The sequence below is a fragment of the Centrocercus urophasianus genome, unplaced genomic scaffold, assembly GCF_019232065.1.
Source record: "Centrocercus urophasianus isolate 14NV4802_14NV808 unplaced genomic scaffold, USGS_Curo_1.0 seq_73, whole genome shotgun sequence".
Lineage (NCBI taxonomy): Eukaryota > Metazoa > Chordata > Aves > Galliformes > Phasianidae > Centrocercus > Centrocercus urophasianus.
This window is the reverse complement of record NW_024885344.1, coordinates 11,646,427-11,667,798: the sequence shown is the minus strand read 5'-3', so window position 1 is coordinate 11,667,798 and position 21,372 is coordinate 11,646,427. Positions and strand designations below refer to the sequence as shown.

Below are 21,372 nucleotides of genomic sequence, written 5' to 3'. Positions count from 1 at the left end.
GTTGAGAACTGAGTATTTTCACAATCTGAAGTCTACTATCAGGTGCCCTGTTTAGTTTTCTTGTGACAAATGTGATGCAGAAAGACTTTCACGTCACTCTTTAAAATTATCAACTCCAACCTGCTGATCATTATCATTTCCCTCTATAAATTCAATCCAATTCTAATCTCTCTTTAGAAAAAGGGTACTCTAAATTGCTTCCAGAATTCTGGGTGAAATTAGAGTAGAAAGCAGGACATATAAAAGATGCAGGAACCAACTTCTCAAAAGACAAGGAAAATAGATTAGTGTCAAATCAAATATTTCATTCACCCAGTCTGAATCAAAGTATCAGAATTTGGATAAATTTCTTTGTTTCAGAATTAAAAAAAAAAAAAAAGAAGCAGAAATCAAAGTAGAATAAAAATATAACAACAATTTGTTTGGATTGTGATTTTTTCTCAAATTGCTGTTTACATTTTCTCCTAAAGACAACACTGAGTGAACACTGCTCTCACTTTTCTGCTTGCAATGGATTGCCTACACAGTACTTAACAATTCCAAGCTGGAATATTTATTCAACAGCCACATCACCCTGCAAATTCACAATAGGTTTGCTCTTCATTAACATCCTTGCAGCAATTTTCTTTTGTTCTTGCTACATTCCTGGCTTTGCTAAGATGGATTTTATGGTAAAATTTTAGCCTGTGGTCAGTGTTTCCTTTGTAGTCTTTATTTCAGGAATCTGTGTGCTTTCTGACTGTCCTCTGTCCATTTACTCAGTAATTCTATGTCCATCCACTTCCACAGAGAGAGAGGAAAAAGCTTGCCTGATGTGATTTATTCCCTTGAACACCAGCTGTTCATTTCAGTCTCCATGGCTTTCTCAATCCTTCACCTGTCTGCTGAGAAGGGCACTGGTGGGGCCAATCACTATCAGTTGTTCTGGTGGAGTTTGTGATACGGAGCAAACCGAACTGGGCTGAAACATGGTGCACTGTATTTCTTAGGGCTTTGTGTTCTGCTTTTAATTTATCTAGCTTTTCTTTATTTATTTTTCCTTTCAAATTACAGACTAAGTGTTAAGTGCCCGTTCCTCTAAACGGAGATGGTTTGGTCTTTATTTCCTTTGGAGGAAGCCTGGGTGAGGAGGCACCAGGAGGATTGTTGGTTTGGTTCCCGTAGTTCCACCTCGAAAGAACAGACCTTTAGATCTCTGTGGGGTGGAGGGTACCGAGCCGCCATGGGAAGGGAAGCATAACACTGAGTAGACCAAAGAGCTGGCCTGGGACTTTTCTAGCAGCTTCCCATGGCACAAATAGTTTTTCACTTACACTCCACATTTCCCGTCACTTTTCCTGCTATACAGTTTAATTCATGCCAGGCGGATTATGAAGGGAAGAAAATGATGCAACAGTCCTTTAAGTCGTTCCAGAAAACAAAACAATAAAAACAAAACAAAACGAAAAATAAAGAAAAAACTCTGAAAACAAACTCAAAAGAAAGAGAGGAGGGGGAGGAAAAATAAAGAACCCGGGAAAGACAAATGAATGTTAGAGCAGGCACGATCATGGACAGACGCCAGCTACTTACGTTCACCTCGGTGATTGCTATATCAACAATGCTACCCACAACAATCAAGGCGTCAAATGTATTCCATGCATCACAGAAATAGTGCTGCATGTGGCAGAGAAGCCAAGGAAAGAGAAAGAGAGAAAGGAAGAAAGAGTGAAAGAAAGAGAGAGGGAGAGAGAGAAAGAGAGAGAGAGGGAGAAAGAAAAAGGGAGAGGGAGAAAAGAGGGAAAAAAGGGAAAAGGTAAAATAAAAACAAAACAAAACAAAACAAAACAAAGCATGAAAGAGGGAGAGAAGAGGAAAAAAATAAGAAAAGAAAGAGGTTACGTGGGCATATTAAATAGTCTCTTACCACTCTACAGTATTGATTGCTCAAAGCTCTGTAACGTTTCACATGTTGTAGGGTATCAACAAAAGCCTGGTCAGTCAGAAACTTACACTCAAGCATGTCTACCTTTTGGAGGGAAAAAAAAGCACACACACCCCAAACTCTGTGCGCTTTCACCAGTCACAGCCTTGGGGCGAGCTATGACAAGTGAAAAAGAAGGAGGTGTTCCCCCCTCCTTTTTTTTTCCCTGGGAGAAGGAGAAGGACGACGGCAAGTTCAATAAAAGCATGACTAGAGGGAAAAGAAAATCAGAAAAAAAAAGAGAAAGAGAGAAAGAGAGAAGGAACAGCAGAGGAGGAGGAGGTGGTGGTATCCTGGGGAGGGTAGAGTAATACTCACATTAGTTTCACTGAGAATGACGTCTATAATGCTGCCAATTACGATGAGGAAGTCAAAAACATTCCAAGGATCACTAAAGTAACCCTACATAAGGAAGGGGCAGGCAGGATGGGGATTAAAAAGGAATGTTAGACAGACAAAAACAGTTCAAAATTACCATTAGAATTATTGCCCTGACACCTCAAGGGGTTTTCCTCCTAACTCTACCTGAGGCTCCTCAGGCCATAGCATACTGCTGGCATCCCTCACCTGTGTGAATGGCCCTTCTCCAGCAAACACGATGTCGGGCCAGATACCCCTCACCTATGACTGAGACGGGAGTGAAGGGGAAGGCTGCTCTTGGGAGCAAGTGCTGAGCACCAGGTCCTCCAAACATCTCCGATTCCTAGCCATATATGTCACTTCCCCATCTGGTTTAGGCTGGGAAAGAGGACAGGAATGTTGTCCTGTACTTTCAAAAAAGGCTCTCCTTCTGCCAGGGTGAATGTAGATTCACCTGTCCGTATGCCTCTGTGCTGGTGTGGAAAGCAGCAATGTGCTGTGGTATGGCAGGGCAGAGGGCCCAGTCAAGTTGGAGATGTGTTATTTAAACAGATCCTTTTCTTTATCTTTACCCAGCCACAATAAGTATTATGACACCCATTAGCCTAACACTCGCTGTTATTAGTGCTTTAGCTCCTGTCTTAAAACTACAGAGCAGGACTGTATTTATGTTACCCTGAAAGCACATCTGCCCTACAAAATGAAAGTGTGAATGCAGCCTGTGCATGCTGCTAGGAAGGGGTGAGGATGGGAGCAAAGTCATTTCTAGCATGTGCTCAGAGTCAGACCTCTTGCTCACTCATGCTGAAGATGCAGCATCACTGTGACACTGGCTATATAGGATGAGCTGTGACAGATTGGGTACCATATGCTAAGCTCATACCTTTGCTTTGCTGTGTAGGATTTCTTTGAGAGCCACCTCTGACACTGTCTTAAGCAGGGCTCAGGAGATTCTAATCATCACTGCTTGCCTTCCCCCATCCTGCATGATTTTTCATGGCCTGGGTCATAGGGATACAGGACCCTTTGGGAAAAATCCTGTTCAGCCCAGGTTCCATATGTCAATTTCCTCCCAGTTCAATGTCCTAAGCAAAAACTTCATATCTTGGTCCACTGAGCACCTAAACACCCTTGTTCTGGAGTCCTAAATGGAGGTAAGCCTCCAAAATCCTCTGTGCTCCTTTTATGCGTTTGGTTTTGTGAGCGTGGGCTGTCTGACCTCCCTGTTTCCCAGCTGCAGCATGTTTCCAGCGAGACTGAACCCAAGTTGCTCTGCCACTGCTATTCTTAGCCAGAGAGTCAGGTCATGGGTAGAGTGTCAGGCTGTGTTCCCAGGCAGTGTTGAAGAGAGCAAAAAGGAGAAAAGAAAAAAAAAATCCCAGTAGTGGCACTGCATTAGCCAGGCTTAGAAGTCTTAAATTACTGTGGATCCAACCATAGGATCAGTCATTGGCAAAAAGTGTCTTTGTAAACTCTGAAATGCTGCCTAACGGGATGCTTTGAGACTCACGGTTATAACCTGTGTTTTGTGTTGGGCTGGAATAATGGAAAAAAAAAAAACATATATATTAAAAACAGCAGAGAAGCCACTATCAACTGGTTCACACCAGTGAAGAGAGCTGATAAGAGAAGACTTTGAAATCTTCTCAGAACCAGAAAAAAACACCCTTCTTTCTGCAATCGGAAGCAGGCAACTCTCAGTGGATCTACACTGGGAGGAGTAATTGCACCATGGTTGCTCATGGCTACAAAATAAGCTACAACAGGGAAGAAGGAAACAGGAGCAAAAGCAAATTCAGAGAATATTATTATTCAGCGTCCAGCCTAGAAAATACACAACAAATATTAGAATGAATTCAGCAGTGATGTCCAGCATCGTTAGCAACCAGATGGACCTGGAATAAAACTGCAATTAGACTTCACCAAGAGAAAGGGGAGGGAGAGAACAGCAGATTAAAATGTAGAGGCAAATGCATTTTGAATAAATAAAGGACAGACACAGATCATACAGAGTTGCAGAAAGTGCCTTTGCAGCCTGATGCAACCTTGGCAGAGAAGACACTTGGAAGATCAAAGAGAATGGAGGAGAAAACAGACCCAATCCTCCTGCCCCATTTGTGTGCACGTTCCTGATGATGACAGTGGCGCTACTTATATCCAAATCAATACACTGAATGGCATGGGTACCCTTCCATTTCCTTCACAAATTGAATAGATTGGGAACTGTTACGGACTTTTGCAGGAACCCGAACAGCTCCAAAAAACAGTTTGTTTCTGGGCAGCTGCAAGGGTGAAGATCCAGAACGCATTGTTCACATCTTACCCATGGAAATGATGGCCCCCTATTTTTGAATTCGTTGTGGTTATTTTTACTATTTTTACCATAACTGCCATCATACTGTAAAGAGTATTTTGGGGGTAACCAAATCATTATTTCTTTTTACTAAGCTGGACACAAAACTTAACACAGCTGCTGTTCGAACAGCATTTGCTGATGGTTCAAAACCCAGGGGACAAGCAGCAGAGAATCCTGTCCTCAGATGACCACTGAAGCCAGTGAATTCAGCATCACTCCCAGTTGCAGGAGTGCAACTTCACTGGAATCAATGACATTGTATTGCTATCGCTGGTACATCTCAGGAGAAATTCAGGCCTGGAAAGAAAAGGTGCCTTTTTCATTGCTGTCACAAATAGCTGCTTTGGACACTTGTGTGACCACAGCGTATAACTGGAGTGACTCAGCTAATTCTGTGGAGTTGCTCCAGATTTACACTGTGAGCTCTTCCACTGGGATGATCTGCTGAGTCCCACCAGCCAGCTCCTTGCCTGAAAGCTGGGGTCACAGAACCAGCATGTCGCTGTGCAGCTGTCAGGTGGGCTCAGAGAGCATTTCTCTTCCTCTTAGTCTGTTAGAAAGAGGACCTATGGGTAGGAATGTGGTTTTACTCAACCCCACATCCAATATGCCAGAGTTAAATTAAAGAAACATGTGAACTTTGAAACCTTTTTTTCCTCCTCACCTGCTCCCTCTGTTTCAAACAGAAAGGTGAAAAAGAGAAAGATATTATTCACAGAGAGAGACCTCAAAGAAAACAGAGAACATAGGTGCTTAATTTGTGTGCAGGATAGTGGGATCCTTCCTCAGAAAGCCTTGCCTCCTTAGAGACATTCACCTATGAATGGCCATGTGGTTGCTCAGCCCTAGGTCAGACCTCCTAATCTTGTCGGAGTGCACACTGAGAGTGAATAACATCATCCCCAGGGACTTGCCTCTTGTGACCTTAAAGGACCTCTTGGAGCCACAGTCCTTGCTGGAGTGTACCAGGGTGGATAATGAAGGACAAGCTGAATGAAGGGACAACTTTCACTCTAGTAAAGAGGCTGTATTTCCAAGCTGTTTTTCCCACCAGAAAGTTCTGTATGCTTTTCCCAAGGGGGTGGAGGTCTGACTGGAAACAAATTGATGGTATTGTTTGTTTTTGCAGGACGGGAATTTAGAGTGCAATACCACATTTTACCCTTAAAGGGAGATGTTTCACCCTGATTTAGCTGTATATACATGTCATGCTATGGCAGGCCAAGGGGCACGCAGGGGAAGGGTAGTCACCCTCTCCTGTGGGAGTTCTCTGAAGATCTGTAAAGCTTTTGGGGAGAAAGGAGGACAGAAAGAGACCAGGAGGATTGGAGTGAATATTCAGGAAGCATGAAATAACCCCACCATTACAGCACATTTTTTTCCCCATTTTTTATTTCCCCCAAAATAGTGAAGAATAGTGAATCATCACATGATCATTATGTTAATGAAAGGCTGAGCATAAATATGCAGTAGCTGACTGGAATGGAATCTCATTTGTGCGAGGGGAGCAGACATTGTAGCATTTCGGAATGAATATGTCAATCATTTTTAGGTTTCCTAGTCACCAAGATTAGCTATGAACGAAGCTGGAGTTTGTTTTGGTACTAATGGAGGCACTGAAATCTCTGGAGACCATTTCTTTGACTTTTTCTGAATATGAGATCCTAAATGCAGCATTTAAGATGTCTTGCCAACAGCAGGGAACATTGCCCATTGGAGCCTTTTCTGAAGGTCTGAGCTCAGAGTCACCCATGGCCCCAGGTAAGAACATAAGGCAGGCTGGGGAGCTATACATCTGTTCTGAAACACAGAGATCCTCAGTGGAAGGGCACTGCTTGAGTTGTAGTATCAGCTGGGTTATGAGCATCTGGTCCCCACTTCTGTATTTACTGACACGTAGTTTTTTATCTATCTGCTTAGTCCCAGGTTTTCACTTCCATCTCTTATGAGGTGGTTGGCAAAATTATGAAAAAAAAGGATGAAGGGCCAAAGCAAGGGCCAAAGGTGTCCACTGAGTGGGAGCTGATGTAGGTCAAGTGCTCTCCAGCAGAAGCTCCTACAATGTCACAGAAAAACAAGGAGAGATATGTGTACGTGTGTGCATACATGCATATATGAATACAGAAATGAAGTATCGACAGAGAGAAAATGGATAACTACAGGGCCTAAAAGGAAAGCAAACTGAAAACCTTGCCACCGTTGATCTGAAATGAACCAACATACTTAAATGACAAAAGGAAACAATAATCTTAATCAACTGGAAAGAATATGTAGGAAAGAGAGAAAGGGGATTATTTCCTGATACTCAGAAATATTCTGCTGGTTGTAAAGAGCACCAAAGCAGACTTTGCTGGTAACTTGCAAAATGAGATGAACACACGGTCTGGTTGATGCTTGCTTAGTACGTGAATTCTTTCCCAAAAACGCAGCAGGCTGTTTGGAATTCTGAGAATCAGTTATCAGACTCCATTAAAAGAGGATTTCCTGAGCAGAACTTTCATGAGGGACAGTTTCATTGGAAAACAGAATCAAGTCAAATGACATTTACACAGCACTATGACTCTTGGCATACCTTCTCACAGCACACTGGGGGGATTCAGAGGCATCCTGGGAAATCTTACAAAGCTACAATAGTTGATGGTGCCAAATGGCAATAATGAAGATTCTGTTATGCTGAGATACAGTTTAGCCAAAAAAGCAATCAGAGAACCTAGGAGATCCTAACAGAGAAGGAATAAAGGAAATGATGCAGCTGCTTGAAGCTCCTGACAGGCTGTGGGATAACAGTGTATGTTTACATACTATCTATCAGCTCTCATCCACTGATGGATTAATTCTGAGACACAGGCTCCCTGCAGTTCACCTACCAGTCACTGTAATGAGTCATTGCTGCAGGGAGTTGCACAAGTCCCCCATGTACTCCACCAAATCTTCTTGCAGGTAGGAAGCAAGGAGAGGAGCTTTTCAGCCATCAGTCTGTTCCAAAGGTGTGTTCGGATCTGAAGAGGTCTCCTACCTCTTTCTACTCATTCCATAAGAAAATCAGACCAATTTATAAAAGAAGACAGATGCTGAATGATGTTGATATTTTCCTTTATCCTCTCTCACTGTTTCATTCTTTCTCTCAAAATTCCTGCATGAAGATGTCAGTGAAAACAGACAGACCCTTGGGGTCTGAGGGTCCTAAAGACCTTTTTTTTGTTCTCTCCACACCTACAGATAATCAACATATTGTGAAGACAGACCTGGAGCAGTCTGCATCATATTTGTTCTATGAACTGGGAATTCCCATTTCTAAATATTACAACTCAGATGATTCCACCAGAATTACATTTTCAGTATGGTCCCATGAGTCTCTCCATACCCATCAATGTGGAGGCACAGTTATCTCACACCTTTATATATTTCTTTTCCTCTAAATTAACCAGTAGTATGTAAGCTCTCAACAACATGGGAGGTTTGAAGTGCAATGTTGTGGTCACAAGCCCTCCAATGTCTGGGATGGAATCATCACAATGTGGAAGCATTTATTAGGGAGGCATCTCTTATTGTTGAGAAAAATTGTATTTCAAGACTACAGGCTGGGAAGGTCTAAGGAAATGCTAACAGCAAAACTTGCTGAAACTGGATGATTCAAGTAGCTGACCCTGATGTCATTCTTGGTCTGGATTGCTCTTAGCTGCCTTTGAAGGAGGGTGAGAAATGCCTGAGAACAATAATGCCAAAAGTCTCCATGGTATAAATGCATGAAAATGGAGGCAGATAAAGCTCTCTTATCAATGCTGTTGGCCATAGAAAAACCCAAACAACCAAACCCAACAAAACCACACTTGACTTTCCTACAAGTATGTTGTGGCACAGTAATACCTTCTGAGGAGTTGGGCCATTTCTTTCAGGAGCACTCACTTTTTTTCACTGCAGTCATTCAACAATCATTGCCCTGCAGTCAGAAATCAGACTTGTTCACAGCAAAGAGAAATAAGCTCAACACTGATCTTACTGGAAAGACTGGAAAGTGAATGTGATGGCTAGCTATATCTGAATAGATCATTTATCACAAAACGGATTCTGTGAGAATTTTGCTGCCAAATCCCATTAGGAGAAAGCTGTAAATACTCAAAGACTTTGCAAGGTCTGGAAAAAGTAGGTCTTAGCAAGAATGAACAAACAGCTTGTGAAGGCAGTAAACCGGATCATCAGCATGAAACAGTGTTTAGAAAAGAACAAAAGGATGGGCCTTGCTATCTAAGTCTGTCTTCTAAAGTAAGACTGACATTCCAGCTTGGGGGAGAATGATTCAAAAGAACATGATCGATGTCGTCCAGAGTGAAGAAACACTTTCTGTGAGGAGATAGTGGCAGGTAATGAGGGAATTCTGAATACAGGGCTGGATTTGGAAGAATTTCTCTTGTTTCTGTATGCACTATGGGAAAAAGCTCTGACACGGTTGCTGCATGGTGAGTTGGATACTCACTGGAAGAAAGACACAGTCTTCTAGAAACAGGCTATTAGGTATGGCTGGTAGGTTTTTTAATAGTCTATTTTGTTTAAGTTGCCTTCCTAATTTTTGGAAAAAGCTTGATTTTATATGTATTAGAGCATTTAGTAAGATAACATTTTCTTTCATGTTGTCAGTCCGTCAAACACAACTTCTCAAAAGTGGATCTCAAAAGTGGATGTTTACTCTAATTTACTTTCTTGGGGAAGAAGGAGTACAGAGAACTAAAGTCTCTAAATCCTAGAAAAGCCGGGTGGACAGAATAGAGAAATCAGCTCCTGGCTTTAATTGCAGTGACCATCTGGCAGTGGAGGTGTCATTTCATAACGCAACAAACAGTTCTTACCAGAGGCCGTATCACAGCCTGTTAGTTGGCATCATTCTTGCACAGAAAGAAGATTCACATCTGTGAGAACTTCTGACCCTTTAAAATATCCTCACATAAAGTGACAGGGAGTTAGGATTTTTCTTGGAAGAGTGAGAACAAGTCACTTTTCCCTTGAGTTGTTCCCTTCACGTGCTGCTGCTGACGTTGTCTCTGCTGTTGTGAATGAGACCCCAAGAGCACCATCCCACTGGGCTTTTAACACTGTGTGAATAATTTTCTGCATTAAATAATTAAGCATAATAGCTAATTCAGTACTTCCCACACTGTTGCTCTGTGCAGTCATATCATTATTTTTGATCATTCATAATGGCATTAAAACCCTCAAGTGCCAGACTGAAAATAAATCTGTCACAATGTTGCAGTAATAGGCAAATTCTCTGGGTAGGTTTGCTGTGAAGGAAACGGTCCTTTCTCATTGAACATCTTATGCAGTTTCTTTGACCTTTTTTTTCTGGATTCTCCATTGATCCTTCAGAAGGCTGCAGGATTCATGTCACTTTGGCTGATGTGTGTTAGAAATGTCATGCATTCTATGCAGTAATATTTAGAGGAGCTATTGGTGTGCAAGGAAGTGGTGGCTTCTTCCTTCAAGAAGAACATCCTGCAGTTAAACAATGAGTGTAATGTGGAAAGCACAGACCAAATTGCATTTTTATCCCTCACTGATTGCTTCTATCATGACACCAGACTTTTCCATAAAGTTTGTTCTGTTCACGTATTCCATTCTTGGTCTCTTCTGTGGGGACAGCAACAAACAAGCTGGCTGGGATCGATACTGCTAGTGCCCTTGTATGACAGATCTTCCAGGAAGAAATTGGAAAGAGACTACTATACTTCATGCTGGATGTCAACCAGTGTTCAGAAGGAAGACTTTGATGCCTTCTGACCCAGAAGTGTGGAAGACCTGAACAAAAGGTATGGGCTAGGCTTTACTGCAACTTCCACCACCAGCATGGTTCCTTCTGTTACATTCACCTACCAAATGCTTTCACGCTGTAAGACTTGTTCGGGTGGAGCTACGCCTATGCCACAGAATCATAGAATCATAGAATGGCCTGGTTTGAAAAGGACCAAAATGATCATCCAGTTCCAACCCCCCTGCTGTGTGCAGGGTCGCCAACCACCAGACCTGGCTGCCCAGAGCCACATCCAGCCTGGCCTTGAATGCTTCAAGAATGGGGCATCCACAACCTCTCTGGGCAACCATAAGTGTATTCACAATAGGAAAACCTTATTCTGGCACTACTTTGCTTTACTTCAAAGTGCTGGAAATGACCAGACTTCCTCTCTCACACAAACTCAGGAAGCGGAGAGGAAGTCAGTGAAATGTACAAGTATCAAAGAGGATTCGCTGTACGTTCACATGATGGAGAAGGTAGTTTTTTTTCTTGTTGACACTTGTGGAAATTTTTACTAAAATGACCTAAACCTCAAGTGTTCTCCTATAGGTCTTTGTTTTCCATACTAAACTGGAAAATTTGCTTTTTAAAGCTCTACAGTTACATCAGGTGTACTGTTCAGCTTACTAGGTCAGTACAGTAAACAGGATGCAGTTCCTCTTTCTTTTTAATGTCACTTCTATGTCATACGTCTGCAGCAGACTCCTGAATATCTTCACTCTAAGGCCTGGAATAACAACAGCCATGTTTTGGCCCTGGACTAGTGGGATGCCCTTCCAAATTCTGCAGCTAAGTCTGAAAGCCAGCCTTATGTGAGAGTGGCACGGACAGCTGCAAAAGACTTGGTTAGCCTCTCTTTTCCCTTCTTTCTCTTAGATAAATGGAATTTCTCTCAATTCAAGCAAGCAGAATTGAGAAGCAGGTCTACCTGATGACCCTCTGTTCTTACCCTCTATATGAATATAGGGTAGGGATGACCTTACCTTCTAAGTACATATTAATTATAGAATCATGGCATCATAGAATGGTTTGGGTTGGAAGGGACCTTTAAGATCACCTAGTTCCAACCCCCCTGCTATAGGCAGAGACACCTCCCTCTAGACCAGGTTGTTCAAAGCCCCATCCAGCCTGGCCTTGAATGCTTCCAGGGAGGGGGCATCCGCAGCATCACTGAGCAACCTGTGCCAGTGTCTCACTACCCTCACGGTAAAGAATTTCTTCCTAATAAAATATTCTGTCTAAAATTATTGTATTTTACTTTATTACATTTTTATTATTTATTTTTATATTCTATTTTATATTCTATTTCATATTATAAAATTATTACTACAAATATTTCTTGACTTTACATCAAGGTCATCTAAACATGCTGTTTTAACATAGAATACTTTCAGTATTTGCTTTTGCAGAAAGGACTTAGAAAAGATTATCTTCCTTCCAGACCTGCAGACATGAAAGGCTTCACATGACACATATGCTATGCAAAATGCATGAAAGTCCAGGCAGACAAGTAATCAGAGTGTAGAGAAAGCAGAGGAGTAACGAGGGATTGAGATTTTTCCCTTTTCTATTGTATTTCCAAAACCCTTGGGCCTGAATCAGCAGTTTTAGGAGAGCCTCAGACTGAAGGCATACACTCAGTGCAGTGTCTGGCCATGCTCTTGAGAAATGTGAGGGATTTCTACTCATATGGCTGCAGGGCTTGTTGAAGCAGCTGACAGTAATTTCAGCTAGCTACTGGTGATATAAAAGATGCAGTATAATATTCAGTTTCTTCAGTCTTCACTCAGATAGGAGATGGGGTGAAAAACGAAAGTATTTCTACGGAAATGTGCTGATGTTAACCTTTTGCAACAGAGCTGAGATTATTCCAGAGAAGTGGGGGAATGCATCGCACCCAAATTTTACAGCAAGCTGTTTTGATAAAACAGTGCACAGGAGGGCTCTTGTGGCTGAGATACTGATGTGTTTGAACATGGAGGCCTGGGATGTCTGCCAGGGAACTTCAATAAAATGTTGAAGCACAAAAAGTTGTTCATTAGCTTAAAAGCCATGCATTTTAATTCCCTTCTTCATTTTTTAGAAACAACTTCTTGTGCTCGTTTTTCCTTTCAGTCCTCTTTCTGTTCTTTTCCTTGCATCCATTTTTCCAATCATTTAATACTTTCCTTTCTCTGGATCTTGGGTTTGTGTTTTTTCACATCAAGGTTTGGTTTCCCTCTTGTTTTCTTCCCAAACATAATTCTTCCTATTTATATTGTTCTCTCACATTCTTCAATTCATAGGCTCTTACCTGACTATTTCTAGTTCTCCCCATGCTACTTCTTACCCAGCGTAATCATCTGAGATCACTTGTTCTGTTGAATCAAGTACATTTTTTTTCCCAGCCACAGATCCAGAAACATATCCACTTTCTCTTCCCTTCTTTTGCCTTTTTATACACTTGTTCTCATCAAATGCAAAGTGGTGGTTGGAGATTGCACTTCCTATTGCATCTGGTAGATGCATCAGTCAGCAAACACTCCATGTCCAGATGCTGCCCCCACCCAAAATAGAAAGGATGGCACTGCAGCTGAGGATTTGAAACTATTAGAAACCAATTATTTAGGCTAAGAAGCTGCCAAAGGCAGCAGAGAAAATCTACAAATAGTCTTTTGATTGTGTAGCCCAGGTCCTTGCAAAGGAGGCAGCTGCCTGCACCATGGGCTCTGCAGGGCACTGACTCTGAGGCTGTGGACAGCCTGACAGAAATCAGGGCTTTATTCTTCCTACACATTTACACAACCTACACTACAAATTTATATCACTATTCTTCATCCTAGACCATGGGATTTTTAGCCAAATATGATTCCTCTGTCTGTTGGGGGGACCTGCAGTGTTTTCAGCTGTGGGCAAAAGACCACTCTACTGTAATCAGGTTTCCTGACTTTTCTGTATTGATGCAGAACATCTTTGTCTTCTCTGTATAAGCTGGGAGAAATAAAATACTGTGATGAATGATGCCAGGGTAGCATTCTAAGCTACAGAGGTATTTCTGAAGGTACTAGAATGAAGAACTACAAAAAGCACTAGATTTCCAAAGCTAACTGATCTTGTCTCAATGGTGCAGGCGACAGATTGGATATAAATTTCAGTTGTTTGTGAAAATGCTGAAGCCTCTTTCCTGACCAAGAAATGACTGATCATTATCATGGTGAGAAAGAAGAATGCAAGTAGAATGAAGCAGGCAGTCTGACTTCAATAGAGACTGCCCAGAGATCTGTTTATAGGCATAAATATACCAGAAATGGAGTAGTAAAAAGGGAACAAAATCAGATGAGTCATTTTGCAGGTTTGAGAAGAGATATCACTGCATTAAATGCAGGATAAATGCTGAGTGATAGTGCTTAAAGAGGAATAAAGAGGGTAAATAATTCAGGGGAGAAAGAAACACTAAGGACGGGTAGATCCATCAGTAAATGCAGCCTAAGAAATAACTATGGGTGATACTGGTGACATCCGCTACCCAGAGGGTCATAGCCCTTCCTGGGATCCTGTAGGAACTGGTACTGTGGAACTTGTTTGAAATGGTGCACAGAAGCCATTAAAGAACTGCAAGAATTCAGAGCAAAGTAGCAGTGATAAATGAAGGACCGAACCAACTCTCTGAGGCAGATGGCGTTGTGACTTGCTGCTCTACAAACAACATCCATAAACACTCAGAGGAGAAAGGTGCTGTCAGTGTTTGGCAAAGGGAATAGGCTTGTGATCTGTAGTCTCTCTGATAGTCATAATTCCTCAGAGGAAATCCCTTTCCACAAACACAGACCTGGATCTGACAAAATATATGATCACGTGCTTTACTTTATGCATGGGAGTAGTTCTGTTGACCTATCTGCCATACTTTGAGATGGCACATCTCAATTCACAACTCTCCAATTACAAATCCTGATCTAGCTAATAAGAAGACATGTAAAATGTTTCCTGAAATGAATACTAGATGTTGTTCATCAGTAAAATAACTTATTCCAGGGGGCTGGAAAGATCTTAAATTCCTGGAGGAGAATCCATCCCCACATTAGCAGGTTTTGCAGAGCAGTTGATCTTCGTGGACTGCTCCTTGTGGGGACTTCTCTATGATGTGAGAACAGTGGTAACTGTGGGCACACAAGAGATCACGGCTCCTCTCATTCCCTTTAATAGCTTTCTCTGGAAAATGCACGACATAGCAGCAGCTTTTTCTGTGCAGGAACTGGAAAACAACTCAACAGATGGTCTGGAGAAGTTATAAAATTAGAAAAACAAAGCAGCAAAAGGCATTGGCTCAACAGCACTACTTCTAGACTGTCTCTCTTTGACGCAGCTAGTCTTGAAGCAGTTTATGAGCTTCAGCCAAGACAAACAGTCAGGCCCATTTGGGAATTTTGCTTTGGAGTAGCACATTAATGCTCCTTAAAGAGATGCAGGGCATGTAGTGGATGTTTTCATTATCAGCAGTCCTAATAATCCCAAATCTTTCTTGCTCACTGTTAGCATACCCTCCTGCCAAGACTGCATCAAGCACAGATGAGCTGTCTTATACAGTGCTTATATTTATCCTGCAGGAAAAATAAACCCTGAGAGAATGGAACCTCTCCTCCAGACAGTGCACCATACAGAAACACATGGGCTCTCAGAGGTCTTGTCCCTGCCCAGGAGACACTACCTGTACCCATAAATGGTACACAGATGGTACATAGATGGACAGCTAACACAGTCCTCTTCTCTACAGCCTCCCCAGAGACTATGACCAAAACACTGATCCCTTGAGATGATCAACAAAAAAGAATCATACCAGGGAGCTTACTGACCAGATCAACCAATCTCAAAAGTAACAGTATGTTTAGCTGGGGTAAATCTCTGATCTAACACAAGTACTAGTTGTAGGGATGGATTATCCCAATTGATTCTTTGCAGTCAGGCAGATCTGTGATCCTACTTAGTGTAGCATTTGCATTTTTTCACTTTTATTACCAAGAGCGAAAATAAGCGGGACAAATCTCCTCACAGAATAAGAGTGAAGAATTAAAAACTGGATATGGTAAAAAAAAATCTGTTCAGTCTGAGACTGCTAACTCCTCCATTATTGCACTGGTAATATATAGGTAGCATTAGAGCGGCAAAAATTTTTACTTCAAATAATACTGTGCCACATCACTGTCTGCAGCAGGAATTCTGCATCTTAGGAATTTCAGCCTTCCCTCCAAAGCTGCTCTGCATGGCCATGTCCCCATGGTGACTTCTGTAAGGAGCTGGGTGGTAGCAGCTCTGAGCATCCCAGAGACCCCCCCCAGTTCTGTTAACAATTCTCTCCAGAGAAGCTACAAATAAATAGCACCTTGTTCTAGTTTGCACAGATGGAGAAAGCTGTGATGCTGTATTGCTGCTGCAGACCATTCATTCCAAGATGAGAGCCCTGTGGTAGATGCTTTGAAGTTACAAATCAGCTATTGCACTGCTTACTGCAGTTGAAGGTTAGCTGCAGCATCAGCTGCTAGATTAAGCACTGCAAAATTGGAAAAACTAGAGTGAAATAGTGAATTTCACCCCCTTCAATTGTGTGCTCAGTTCTGTTCTGCCACTTTCTCCTGGGGGTTGCCACCAAGGTGAGGACACAACACCTTCAGCTGCCTAAGTTTCTTGCTTTCTTGCTGTCAACTTTACTAATGACAAGCTCACAGTTCCTCTATTTTAGAGAACATATCAGATAGAAAAGAATGATGTTGGAGAACAAAATCAAAATGAGACGAACCATCTTAAACAAAGGTTGTTTTGCGTTTAATTGCTATGAAAATGGCATTCAATTCTGCATTTCTGCATTCTAAAATTGCTGTTTCCTATCTGGGAAACACTAATATCACTTTGCATCTCATGTCTTTGCCTGTAAAACTGTTGGTAGTGAGTTAGAGATGGTGGCTGTGCTGTTCCCCTAGGTGACACAGTGAAATCCTTTTGGACTTTTTCAGCTGCTTACTGGGAATAACCTCCACCTGCAAATGTAGGTTGGTTGCTTTTATATTTTTCATTAAAGGAGAACACAAGATTGGGCCAAACAGAGGCTGGAACTAACAGTTTTCTCAATGATGAAAGATTCCTACACGAGAACGTATTCTTGGCAAGTTCAAGTTCAATTCCAAATGTGCAGCCTAAAGATGAACAGACTATGCTACCCAGTGCTGGTCCACATCAATCCAAATGGTCTTCTAGGAGAGGTAGTTTCCTTTTTTGAGTTGCAGGCTCAGTCAACATGGAGCACAGAATGAAGGTTAAATCTTTGTACTGGACTAACACTGACAAGTTACACAGAGCATTTTGATATTTCCAAATTTGAGTGACTGAACTCAACATAATCTGGTGAGAGTACAATGCTAGAGGCAAGTCATTGTGCTGTGCTAGTGGTTTTTATGAGTTGATTCCTGTTCTTATTCCCTCTAAGTTCTGTGGTCCCATTTTAAATAATATTGTTTATTTTCCTGAAAGTGTTTAATTACACTGTCAGTTTAAGACAGTTTAATTAGATAGATTTGAACTACTTTTGGCATACAGTCCAAGCTGGGATTTTAAACAGATTTATTGCTTTCTATGGCTATTCCTTCAGGATGGGCAGGGCCCAGTCTGAACTTGGTGCCTGATGTTTAGTCATGAAGTCTTTATTAATATTCTACTATTCTGGTCACAAGGAAGACTTCTTTTATATTCTCACTTCTACTATACTGTAGTAGCTGGGAATTTAGATTGGAAATTACAGAATCATGGAAAACTGGGCTGAGAGAAATCCTGTAAAACTAGTCTACTGCCTTGTCCCATGGTAGACTGTACATTCCTAAACTGCTTCTAAGAAAAGGTTCATTTTACTTAATCTTAAAACTTCAAATGATGGAGATTCCACAATCTCTTTGGGGAATCTCTTACAGTGTTTTTCTGTCTGGAGGATGGGTTTGCCCTCAGCTGACTTTGCTTTATTCTTTGTTGTGCAGCAAAACTTGAAAAGGAGATACAACACAGGAAAGTAAGACACAGGAAGTAGAAAGGACAACATCAACAAATCCAGCTCCTTACTCTTAGGGGCAACCATGTCAGATAAAACCTTTTCTGCATACATATGGAGCTCAAGAACTGAACTGATTGGACTTCTTCCCCAAATGCTCAAAACAAATTCTGCCAGAGAACCTCAACTTTCTCAAAGTGAAGAATCTCCCATAAAGTAGAACCATGAAATCAAAAGAGCGTTACAAAGTCTGTGACATACACTTCTGGGTATATTACATGCAGATAGAGATTTTACAAAGTGCTGAAAGATTTGGTGGCAAAATCTCAAAAGTGAAAGGTAGATCCCTCCTGAGAATTGAAATCCCTTCTGATACAGATGATGACACTTCTAAATTTCCCAATGCAGTGTTTGAGATCTCATGAAATAACAGCCCTTCACCAAGACAGCATGAGATGATCCTAACCTTCAAGAGAAGTACATCTAAGAAAGGAGAATGATACTGGGTTCAGGAAGCAAGCAAACATTGTGACTCTTCTAAAAAAAATCCTGGAAAAAGCATTCCTAGAAGGAGAGAGGCCAGGTGGATTTAATGTCAACACAGAAACAACAAGAGAAATTTATACTGAATTCAGTAGAATGGGAGAACAATGTTCCTGAGCTGAGGATGAAGATGTGAAGACCTGGGAGAAGGGTGTAACTTCAGTGAACTCCTGCATCTTTAACATGATGGACATCTTAGTCACAACTGGTGCCTCAGACAGCATTTGCCAACCCCTGTGTATTAAAGCATTCTGCAAGATGCAATTCCATGTACTAATGCATTGTTGAAAATATAAAAAAAAAGGCATGAGTTGCCTGTCTGTGTTTAGGTATCTTCATTACTCTCCTTATGACGTGCCACTGAATTTAAACCCTAAAAAAAGACTCAACTAATTTTAAATTATGAAGGTTGATCTGAAAGGAATGCCTCCTATTTTATTACGTTGGCCCATGACTTTAGAGGTGGATGTTGGCGGTATGGCAGTAGAGGTCAGGCCTTCTCACAAATATTCCATTACATTTTGTTGCTGTGTGACAGATGGTAGCTGAGGGGCAGTCTGACAAAATGGTGCCTGATATGGAAGCGTGCTTGAAGAAAAGCTGTGTAATTAAATGCCTGCATCCAGAAAAAAACCCACCATTGACATTCATCAACGCTTGCTGAATGTTTATGGAGACCAAACAGTGGATGTTGGCACGGTGAGGTGGTGGGTGGTGCATTTCAGCAGTGGCAACAGTGTCAGAAGGTCACCTCTGCTGGTGCAGATTTTTATGAGTTCGGCATTCAGGCTCTTGTCCATTACTGGTGAAAATGCATAGCTAATAATGGCGACTTTTTTTTTGCAAAACAGTCTTTAGTAGCTGAGAATTTTCTCTATTAACTGGCATTATTGTCCTCTTTGTATCTGTTATAGTTTCCATGAAAATAGATAGGAGTCATTACTTTCAGAGCGATCTACATATGTGAGGTCAGAAACTTTGTCCTTTGAGCTGTGACAACTGACTTGGAAGAGTTTGTATCTTACTCTATGATACAACTATACTAGCAGAATGTCATGGCGCAATGGATTGGACAACCCCTTCAGACAGCATCTGCTGAGGTACTGAATACTATCAATGAAGTCTTAAATTCCAAACTAAATTAAGCCGAACTAGCACTGAACCACAGTCTTCCCAGAAGAAACATTTTTTTCCTAAGGTTCATAACTCAAAATGAGTCATACTTGATTAACTTTACTTGGGCCAGGAGACTAATCATGGGATGCTATTTCTATTCCATTTTAGCAAAGTCACAGCAAGCATCAGAATGATGTTCAGCATGGAATATATTATAGCCTTGACATAGTATCACCAGTATACCACAATGAAAACAGAACTAGGAACCTTCTCTATTAGCAGAAGTTGCTGTTTTTTCTTATTGTCTTAATATTATGTTTTAATATTTGGCATGTCTACTCTCCAGTGAAAAAGTTATTAAATACATGTGAGACTCCAATCCAGAGAGCAACTGTCCTGCTCAGTTCTTGGTGGGGTAATAGATCGGAGAGTTTCACCTCCTCCTTCTCCTCACAGCTGCCCCGCACACATGCACACACACACAGAGGCCAGGAAACTCTACACCTATAGCACCTACCTTGGGTTTGAAGGCAATTAACTTCAGGACCATCTCGACAGTGAAGAGCCCAGTGAAAAGCATGTTGAGGATGTTCATGGCTTCCTTGAACATGCAGCTCTGACCGTAGTGCTGAAAAACATCATCCCGGCAGCAGTGAGGAATGGACATACCAGCTAGTCATGTACATGCATGGCTACTGCTAATCTTCCTCCATATCAGAGTTCTTGAAAGGAAATCCCGGTATGCTCCATTTAAGAAAGATGTATAATTCCCATCTCCCTTCAAACATAAGCATTTCCATACCTCTAGCCATTTTTGCCATCTGACTCCGAATCTCATCTCTTTTTAAAAATGTCACGCTTATCATTCCAATTGAGGGCTCATTATAAATCTGCACACATGGTGCAAGCAGTTTGCAGTTGTGTTTATCTCACCTTTCTCTAACACTTGGGTCACTTTTTTTGTTTGATTGCTGTTGTGTTGTGAATGGATGTTTCACTGCACTGTTCATAATGATACCAAGCCATTCCCCAAGTAATTGCACTTAATTCAGGACTCTACAAATACATGAGCAGCTCAAATCATATCTTTCCAAAATACATTATCTTGCATTTGTCAATTTTGAATTAAATTTGCAATCATGCTGGCTATTCACTTAACTTTATTAAGACCTTATGAAGTTACTCTCTGTCATCTATTGATTAATTCATATACTGTCTCCTGCAGATTTTGCCACCTCACTTTCCATATCCCTATTTCCAGATCTTTACTCTTGGGACTGATTGCCTTGCACAAAGGTTGTCTTTCAGTGCATGTCCCTCTGTTGTTGCTTAATTTTGATAATTTTAACAACTTGGGCTGAATTCTCATATTCTGCAATAGCTGGGGGTGACTTTTTTTGAAAGGAATTTCTGTTAAAATAATTCAGCTGCCGATGAAGGACAGGCCAGGGAAAAAGTACATTGTTGAGGCATTTTCAGAATTTATTGTGACATTTCCCTTGTGAGATTCTAGTATCTTTAGGACTTAAAAACTTGGAATTTTACTGGAATGTGGCTTTTGTGTCAGCTGCTCCTTACGAAGTTTGACAAAATATGACCATAAGCTTTTGAAAAACTACATTTTCATTAGGATGAGTACAGGCTTCCTAGAATCTCCAGAGATGCTGTCCTGTCTGCAGGCTCACAAACATCTCACAGTTTCTAGCTCCATCTACCCTTTCTGTCCACCAATGTTTCAGCAACTGAGCATGCTCCAGAACTTGAGAATGAACATAATAGCCCTCTGTTGCTTCATGACACAGCAAAGCAGTAGATCCTACAGATGAGAGCAGAGAGGAACTAACTCAAAATGAAAAGGGAAGCAAGAGAGATCTTAAGCAAAGAGTTGAAGGAATGAGCCAGAAAAGGGCAGACTTCAGGAAATGTACAGAACAGACAGTGTCTCTCTTAAGCCTCATTCTCTGACTAAAATTAATATGGAAATTTTTTTGTTAACTGACCACTTTGTTATGTCTTCTTCCTCTTCCTTGTTCTTACACCTACACATATTTCACTATTACTTTTATTTGCCCTTCTTGGAGATCTAGCTTTGGATATCTCTTTGGAGGATGGGCAACCTGGTCTAGTAGTTGGCAACTCTGCACATAGCAGGGGGTTGAAACTAGATGATCATTCTGGTCCTTTTCAACCTAGGCCATTCTATGATTCTATGATTCTATGATTCTATGATTCTATGATTCTAT

At 41.3% G+C, this 21,372-nt stretch overlaps 1 protein-coding gene across 15 annotated transcripts in view; it reads right to left on the bottom strand.

The window, feature by feature from the left end:
- The window catches only part of CACNA1C (calcium voltage-gated channel subunit alpha1 C), a 474,784-nt gene that overhangs the window by 53,834 nt on the left and 399,578 nt on the right, over positions 1–21,372 (bottom strand). For 14 of the 15 annotated variants that reach the window (XM_042837682.1, XM_042837670.1, XM_042837684.1 and 11 more), the window contains 2 exons: positions 19,647–19,757; positions 1,573–1,656 (listed from right to left, as the gene is read on the bottom strand). In XM_042837682.1, the coding sequence (XP_042693616.1) occupies positions 1,573–1,656; positions 19,647–19,757 (195 nt within the window). The remainder of the gene's footprint in view (positions 1–1,572; positions 1,657–19,646; positions 19,758–21,372) is intronic. The other variant, XM_042837681.1, reaches the window with a different exon arrangement.